The 9,554-nt window shown below is 44.1% G+C and overlaps 1 protein-coding gene across 1 annotated transcript in view; it reads right to left on the reverse strand.

Annotated features, from left to right (window-relative positions):
* Window positions 1–8,927, reverse strand: part of TNKS (tankyrase) — a 136,617-nt gene extending 127,690 nt beyond the window's left edge. The window contains exon 1 of the mRNA XM_069013450.1: window positions 8,404–8,927. Coding sequence (XP_068869551.1) covers window positions 8,404–8,899 — 496 coding nt within the window. The 5' untranslated portion in view covers window positions 8,900–8,927. The remainder of the gene's footprint in view (window positions 1–8,403) is intronic.
* Between the last annotated feature and the right edge of the window lie 627 nt (window positions 8,928–9,554).

A 9,554-nucleotide genomic window follows, 5' to 3' on the forward strand; every position in this document is an offset into this window, starting at 1 on the left:
ACTGTCAGCAAGGCCACTGCTACTGTAAATCACTGCAGCTTTCATTGTTTTGTTTGTTTCTGTTATAAAGCAGTCAATAAACATCACCTGTAAGTCTCCATAGAGAAAGTGACAGCTTAAATAGGTGCAACAAAAACCAAAGAATATCCAGTACCCCAGCAAAGGTAACAGGCCTGGGACATAAGGACCAAGAAGTAAGCCCTCAAAGTTCACACATTTACATTGTTCATTTGACTGGCAAAGGAAAATTGAGCAAGACAAGAATTAAAAAGGATGCTTTCAACTAAACAGTAAATCAATGAATTTTATTAGACTTTAGTTTTTATAAACTGGACTATTAAAAACAGTGCTGAAGCTGTTTAAGCATTTGGTTTACATGTACTTCTTGTCTCTCAAGGAAAAACCATTTAAGTATACCTGAAATCCAAGATTCCTTTTCAAATTGTTCACTGTTTCAGGACTACACACACATTTCTTCAAGATGTTGCTGGACATGGGGTCATTGATAAGGATATCTTTGGAAATGCCAGCAATAAACACTTTACAGTTTTTGGTGAATTACTTCTTTTGTTCAGTCCTTAAAAAGCACTGTAAAGGTTACTGTGATTTTATCCCACTACACCAACCATCTTTCAGAGAAAGAGTAACCAATTATGGGAATAGCTTCCCCACCAACAGTATTGAAAAGTGTTGAATTGATTAAATGCTAGAAAGAGTTCAAAATGATCCCATGACCCAATTTGATAAAGCAGCTGTAACTACCAAAATTTCTGCAATGCCTGGGTCATCTTTTGTAAAAAAATAAACCAAAACACATGCAAAGCCATCTGTGGCTTATGAAGCATATCCAGTTCAGCTTAAGCTGTAGAAACCTATTCAATTGTCATTTAAGATTACTTTTTAAACCCTACTCCTTCATATTTCCAATGCAACTTTAATTTACAAAGTCTGTGGAAGAATTCCCAAGAAAGGACCTGTAATCAAAGATCCCAAAAGACAATCCTACAGAAGGTTCCTACAGAAAACATCCACAACCAGAGTAACCACAGAGAAGAGTCCCATTTAAAGGCCCAGTGTGCAAGCTTGTTTTGATGAGATTCATCTGTCAGCTTCCAAAGCACACTCATGGTCAGGGTCCCTTTAATAAGGTAAAATACTTCTACAAAAACCCTTACACAGGTAAAATGCACAAACTCTGCCCTCATTTTAGATTCATTACACAATTCAGACATTTCAGGCAAGTTGTAGTACCTCAGAAAACATTGTCCCTGAGAGAAAAGAAGCAGTAATCCCATTATAAAAACACAGTAGTGAAGTAACATCTGTAATTTAAGGGTGAAACAGTCATCAACGAAATCACAGAAAAGGCAAAAATTCTGAGTGACTGATAGACACTTCATTTCTCCAGTTACCTCACAGGAGCAAATGAAGACAAGGGCTTAGTGAAAGCCAGGAGCTGGACATAACTATGACAGCTTTGTGTAAATCAAGACACCAGCACAACAACCCATAGAAAATGCCACTTAACCAGTTCTCTGCCAATGATGTATTCTTGCCTTTTTTCCAATTTATACCTGTCACCTTCGGGTGAAAGCGAGGAAAAAAAGTTTTAGGTAGCAAGCTGGCAGCTTGAAAATTAGGCTAAATAAGAATTTTAAATGCCATTGGAGAAGACGGCACACAAAGACACCACCAAATGCTTACTACCACTGCAACATGTTCTGTTCTCCCATCACATCCTGCTCTGAGACTGTAAGCTGTCCAGCCTCTTCTTGTGGCACTTGATCAAAGGAACAAGAGACAATGCTGAATGATGAGAGAGGGATGCAAGGAAAGGAACAGGAGCACGAGTTGTACCCTCCGTTCCATACTCCTATTAGGGTTTCCACTTTAAACCTCCCTTTAGTTAGTCGAAAGCTTTCACATGGTAATAGTTTACAGACAATCTAATAACTAATACTCACAAAAGACACATAATTCTTTGCCAAATTTTCAGAAAGTTTGGTGAAAAACCAATTGACTTCGCTCTAGAATTGGAAGAATGCTTTCTCTGGTGAGTACAGTACATCAAGTAGTCACTTTGATCAGTTTAAGTACAGCTGAACTGTTTCAACCACTGCCCAATTAATGTCACTTTATCAAAACATAGCAAGAACTCCTCCATATGCCAGTTCCAACCTTTGCAAAGTTGCTGTTATGTGCACAGTTTGACTTATGACACAGAAGACTCATGATTCTCATTAGGTGTTTTTTCTCCTCCTTTTACCTGCTTGCTTTCAAGAACGAGACTCCAAAAGGAGTTAAATTTTACAAAAGTGTATAATCAGGTTAAGCACACCTGTAGGTATCACTGGGACCTTAAGCAAAGCTGGAAAGATGTTCTTATTAAATGTAATCCCACTTGTTAGAGCACTAAACATAGTTTATATGGGAATACAAGCCCTTGAGGTGGAGGAGCACTCTTAGACACATGACCTTTTCAGAACGGTTTTATGCTATAAGCAAAGAGTGAAAGAAGACCAAGCTAAGTCATTGTGTCTCTGCTTTAGTACAGCACACACTGGGATCAGATTATGTCCCTAAGACTTTCCCCTGCACTTCTGCCACTTCGCTAGACAGAACACAATTAAACTGAGTGATTTAACTAAGTAAACTGAAAAGCCTTCAAGCTGGGAAAAAGAGCACCTGGTTCAATACTACTGAAGGTCTAAGATTTTGCATTTATAGATATCCTCTTGTAAATTCCTTCCAAGAATTTTTAAATGGGAAGGGGACACATTGCACAAAGTATTAGAAGACAATTCAAGAGAACAAGTAACTAGTCACAAAGAAAGCAAGCTGAAACTTTCTATGAAGTAATACACTTGTGATACTAACAGAGTTGATGTACCACAAGTGCTACCAAAAGCATAAAAGAAGGATTTTCAAAATAAAGGCCAGTAATTTATTGATTCATCTTTTTTTACATGGAAAAGTGCGCATTTTGCAGGCTCTGAGGCTGTAAGACTGCCAGGATGTTTCCTAACTGACTGCACAATTTGCGTTCTTCATTGTGTCCATATGAATCCAGCTGAAAATTATTAACCCCATTTTAAATTGCACAAGGCAGAATTAAACAGTGACTTGGCTTTACAAACACCTGTGTGAGGTCAGACATCTCTTCTATGACAAGGACACAGGGGACAACTGCAACAAGTTGAGTCAGAGTAGTTTCAGAATGATGTCTCAAGCAAAGCTTTTCAGAGCAATGTAATCTAATTTGCTGTACACTGCACCACAGGTGGAGTGGTCAATTCATAGAGTGAATCGTGTGATTCACAATGTGTCTCTGCACAGAGTGGAAATGTGTAACAAGTTCCTAACTACTTCTTGCCATTTCCTGGCTCTCCCTCAAGGGACACTCGGTAGCTACTTGTATCACCTCTGCCTCCGCAGTTGCTTATCTTATGTATGTCAAAGCAGCTTGCATTTTTATGATTGACAGCTTGCTAGCTGACAAACCAACTTGATCAGCTCTCAAACTCTGACCACTGACTGCTTCCCAACCCAAGTGAGATCCCTTTGCCTTTAGGATTAAAGCAGTATACTCCAGAAATTTTCAAAAGCATAGTTATTTATGCTAGCCTTCACAACGTGATTAGACTTCCAACAGTTATTACGAGTGATATCAACGGCACGATTAGAACAAAACTGCTTTCCCCCAACAGCTTTTTGCCATTACTACACACATAAGCAGAAAGAACACAAGCTGTATCACTGATGCTTTAATAAGTTACCTGAAATCAGGTTTCTCCAAGCCTGAGCTTCAGTGAGACCACCAAGAACACTCCTCTCTGTGATCCCAGCTTCATAACTTCTGAAAGCCATTCCTGGAAGCCTCTACCTCTTCTTGGTACAGAAGTGGGCATTAAGACACAGTTCAGCAATTATTATTAGTACTCTCTCTATCCCTGGATAAAACACTAGAAAGAGAACATCTGTAAAGCTAAAAGAATGTGTTGCACAAGAACTTGAGGGGCTAACTTCATGATCAAAAACTTCCCATTAAATGGGTGTGGAACTGGACAAGCTTTTGACTGTGGCTATATGAAGAAATTGAGTAGGACTCAGCTTATTTCTACCAGGTCCATCCACCTAGTCACTTCTGAAAGAAGTGCTATTATTAATGATTTACAGGAAGGATGAGGTCCAAAAACATATGAACCAAGGTGTCACCAGGAAATACATATATATTCTTTTGTAGGGCTCAGTGTTGTTTCAGAAGGGATAAATCAAGTCTGTTACCAAGCTGGCTGCAGGAAAAAGGCGTAATTTCAGACGAACACTCACAGAAGTCCTCCCCATCCAGGCATATTAATGGTAGAAAAGTCACACAAAATCAGCCTTGGTATGTGAGTGCTATGCATGGAGGATAACACACACAGAGCCACGAACGCATCACTGTCAACCTGCTTCAAACACAAAGGACCAGTACAGGCACTTCAACTCGCAAACCACATAAAGATGCACAGGATATATCTTAGGCTGAGAGTAAAGTCACATCATATCCCATACAAATTATACCTAACACAGGACACCTTATCACATAGACTAAAATCATCCAACTATTAAAAAAATAGTCAGTAGCATTCCCCAACAGGAAAAAAATCTACCTCTCACGTACACACAGAATAAACAAATCATTTGGTTATGCTGGCAAAAAAAGTATTTTTTTCAACTATGCGACAACAACACCATCAAATGCAGAATTGTCAGGCCAGTTCACAAGAACAGAAAACACTGGTGTGACAAGTATTTTCAGCTACTGAGTGGCACATAATACAGTAAAGATGTTCTTATTTTGGTGAAATAAACAATGACAGTTAAGATCTTTCTCAAGGAAAAGAGGTAACACATCTTTAGATCAAAGAAATGCAGTAGAAAGACAAGCGAGTGAAATAGTTTGTCTCATTCAACCCAGGCTGAAGAAGAGAATCGTTAAGCAGAACACAGAATATTCCACTGAAGAGGCCAAGTACAAGAGAAAACAAGTTGCTTCTAATGTAAGTCCAATTACTAAATGAACTCCCTACCACAGGATGACCCTCTAATAACATTTAAAAACTGGGTTTTGTTCAAACAATTGCTGAGCTACAAACGGCAAAAGGAGTACTCAGAGAAGTATCACATGAAGATGGCAAGTGCATAACTCTTCCCTAGATATCTGCTTTTGGCCACCAGTATGGATAAAAAATTAAGCCAAACATACCTTTGTTCATGCTTAGCACAGTTACTTTTTAAATTTTTTTAGTTATAAGCAAGCTAATTTTCATTAAACTAAACTGAATGTAAAAGCTATGCATGCATTAATACCTCCACTTAATTTCTTTTTTTTTGTGTGCGTTTTAAAGTCACTCAATCACTTTCAAGTCTTTCGAACCTGCTTTGTGGGTGCTGCTGGACAATATCCAAAGCCTGCACTGGTACCAGAGACCCAAATATCCTGCAATCCACACAGCACCTGAGATAGTACTGAGTTTTCCCCTTTCCAAGCAAGAAGGATGAAAGGAAAATGAGCCTTTGCTCAACCTCTTCCTGCTTGCAAGAGAGGCCTCTACAACCCTGATATGGCCTCAGTATTAATTTCTGCCTTATTAATAGCTAACCAAAGCAGGTCAGATTTATTCAGCACACTACTTGACACTTCAACACAGAGCTGAAGAACCAATTCCCCTTTATTCAGTTCAACACACAATTCAATTATCCCAAACAGAGAAAATGTGGGTAACACTATTGCTTCAATTTGATGCAACCATGCACAATTTATCTGGAAGTGAATAATGGACAGGTGACTCCAACTTCTAGAAAACGATTTAGACCTATTCCCAGCTTTTAAAATAATTGGTAACAAGAGTTCAGCTCTTGTCTTACCTCCAACTTACACATATGCCAAGGATTTTAAGCACTCTCAGAAGTCCCTCTTTTTATAGTCCTGCCACAAGAAAGGACGTAAAGAGGATTTTCAAATTAGAAACCTTACAAAGCTTAAGGAAGCCCAAACTTAGTACCTTTTACAAGGAATTGTAACTGGGGAAGTTGTCCTTCCCTATTACAGTAAAAGAACTTAACTGCCTGGCACTGCTGCCAAGAAGGAAATTTGAAAAAAGAGACTGAGCTGGGGAGAAGTCGAATACCCTGTGGGAGGGGGAAGGAAAAAAAAAAATAAAATCCAGTCCCAAAAATGGGAAATGAAGAAGAAATTAGAAGAATTCCCCTTTCACAAATCACAACATCAGAAGTGAAACTCTATTCATCTAAAAGTTTAGCTTCAAGAAGTTTGAAAAAAAGCAGTTTAAAACATGACATACTGCACTCTCAACCACCCATTCCCCTAGTGAAGGCCATACAATTCACACCTAGGTATGGCTCATAAACATGAGCTATTATCCAAAACACAGCTTCCTATCCACAGCAGACTGCTATGCTCATAAGCAAACAAGTTTTATTTTACCTTTGGCCCACAAAGGAGATCAAATCAACACACTGTATCACTGTCAGGTATACACTGCTTAACATCAGCTGCATTCAAACATGCTTGCTTACAGGCCTTTCCAAAATGCAGGATCTCAAGATCTCTGTAATAAAGAAATCTGCCTAATGCTCTTACATGCCTAATCCACTTGGACCAGGGGATTTGAGACAAAATAGGTATGGTATCTAAGGAAAGTCTTTCAATCTAGAATAACAGATATGGGAATTTGTTAGGTACAAGACCTTCATCTGCTATTTTCCTCATGCTACAATGAATCGCCTTCCACTGCTATTACAGTAACATCTTAATGACATTATCAACTTTCAAAACCTTACCCCCTTAAGTAAGTTTTGTCCATTTCTTCTCTAATCAGAGCAGAAGTTAACCATTGCAGCTTCAGCACTACAGTTTGTACTACCACTGAAGTTTCAACCTGAGATCTCAAGAGTTTTAGGGGAAGCAGCAAGGTCTAACTTTAAGTCTGAATCCAAAATTAGCAGAGCAGACTCAAGTCTTCCAAAACTTTAAGAACTTCCTAAGCACACATGCAGTTGGTACCAGAACTACATTCCAGGGTTCATCAAAATTAAGACCGTCTCCATGCCCCAGAAGTTTGCTGTGTTTTAAACTCTACTTGTCAGTAGTAGAGCTCAGGGATCAGAGAAGAAAGAAAAAGAAGCAGCTCAGGACTAAAAGTTCCCTTAGGGGCATTGTAAAATGCCTCTTGTACTTTGAAAACGAAAACAAACCCATACAATCTCAGAGTGTTATCTGACTGATAAATTGCACAGCACTATTCAGAGTTCCAGGCAACACTGTGCCATGAAATGTTCATTTTACTATTGATTTCAACAGTGCTTTAGAGCCATATGCCAGCATTTAAACACTGACCACCCAACACAGACTTGTTAATGATCTTAATTTATGTGTACCAGTGCACCACAAAGCTCAAACAAGATCTGTGCACTTCACTACATAAGGTCCAGTTCTGTAACACTGTGGCACACCTCAGAAAGCTCTCAGACTGACCACAGACCTAGCAATTGTACACATCCTGAGTTAGGAGTAATGATGTACAAGACCTTCATTTTGCTTTTATCATGAATTTAGTGTGCCTTGTGCCCCCAGTAAAGAATATACTCTGTAAGAAATACTCTTTTTAAGAACTGCAATAATCTGTTACAGCTCTATTTGCCAAAAGTAATACTTACTTCTATTTAGTCTACATTGTTGGACCTTACTGCTAAATTGTTTTTATAACATTAGTTCTGATCACAATGAGATCTCTGCACAAAGAGGTGTATTCTTTCCTGGACACATCTGTAACTTCTACAGTTCAGCTGTTCCACTTGACCCCTTTATCCAGCCTACTCAGAACACAAGAGATGCAGACATCAACCAGCAACCATGCCCAAATGAAAGAAGTACAAAGTACAAGGCATCAAAGCTGATTCCCGTTAAGTACATCTGCATCACAGGAGTCCCCGAGCTGTTACAACGCACGTGAAGCCCTTACTTCAAGCCAACTCTGTCCTGAATTTCAGTTTCTCGCTTCTTAAGTCCACTGCACAAGTTTGCAGCAGCCCACGGATATCGAACACAGAGATCACTGTCCATACTTTCAGATCTTACAGTCTCTTTACGCTTCCAGCATCTCCTCTCCCACTCGTCTCACCCAGAGGAAGGGGATTTAACAGCCATCTCCCAACAGCGTGTAGCGAAACGCCGCCGGGGCACAGTGCGTGCTCACACTCTCCCTTCTAGCTTAGGCTTGCACACTCCCGAACCACCGAGGCGCTGGAGGCCTCCTGCCCGAAGCTACTGCAGGGGAACCCTCCCTGTCCCGCTCGCTGTCACTGCCCTGGCCGGGCACGGGAGGCCCCGGTACCCACCGGCGGCGAAGTGGAGCGGCGTGGACTTGCGCCCCGCCATGTCCTTGGCGTTCACGTTGCCCGTGTCCACCAGGCGCTTCACGCGCGTCACGTCCCCATTCCTGCAGGCCTCCAGCAGCTCGCGGAACGCCCCGCTCGCCGCGCCCGGGCCCGCCGCTTCGGGACTCTCGGTCGCCGGGCTCGACGCCGCCGACGACGACGCAGACGAGGAGGACGAAGATGAGGAGGAGCCGCTGGAGCTGCTACCCGAGCCCGGCGGCGGGGCCGGCGCGGCGGAGCCCGAACCCTCCGCGCACTCCGCGGCCGGAGGCCGGTCCGAGTCGGGGGGCGCCTCGCCCTCGGGGCCGGCCAGGCTGTGGCGCTGCGCGGCCGGCGCCAGGCTGGGGCTGCGCGGCGGCGAGGCGGCGGCGGGCGGCGGGGAAGCCGGGCCGGGCGGCGGCGGCGGGTGGTGGTGGTGATGGTGGTGCTGGGAGCGACGCGGCGGCACCGCCGCCATCTTCGCGCCGCTCCGCCCCTCCCGGCCCCGTCACTGCGGCAACGGCGCCGCCCCGCCCGCGCTTCCGCCCGCCCGCCAACCCCGAGCGCCGCGCACGGACGTGACGCCCGCGCGGGGCCCGCGGGGCGCGGCCGCAGCGGCACCGGCACCGCCCCGGGCGGGGCGCGCCTGCCCCCTGCCGGCCGCGGCGGGACGGGCGGGGCGGGGCGGGGCCGGCGGAGCCACGGGCGGGGCCGAGCCCGGGCGGGGCGGGCGGAGCGCTGGGTGGGGCCGGCCCTGCCCGCGTCCTCTCCGCGGCTGCCGGTGCCGGGAGAGGGGCGGGACGGTAACTCCTTGGGCGTGACCTCGGGAAGGAGGGCGAGGGGCGGCGTTCCGCTACGCAGCCCGCTGTAGGGGCGGGGCGGCCTTCTTCCGTCTCCGCGCCACGAGCCGGCTGCGCGACTGGACTCTGGGCAGCTGCTTCTTCACAGCCGCCGTTCGTGTCAAAACTCCAGAAGGGCTCTACAAGCTAATTGCAACACACCATTGTCAGATCCAAGCCTTGCGAGATATTTAAGAGGCGTCAGTATGAACTTGTTCAGCTCACCGCCGGCTTTCCACAGTTTATGTTTCACCATCCAGGTGCTTTTGTGGCATCAGTGACAAACCAATTATC

Source organism: Aphelocoma coerulescens, chromosome 4 (assembly GCF_041296385.1).
Source record: "Aphelocoma coerulescens isolate FSJ_1873_10779 chromosome 4, UR_Acoe_1.0, whole genome shotgun sequence".
NCBI lineage: Eukaryota > Metazoa > Chordata > Aves > Passeriformes > Corvidae > Aphelocoma > Aphelocoma coerulescens.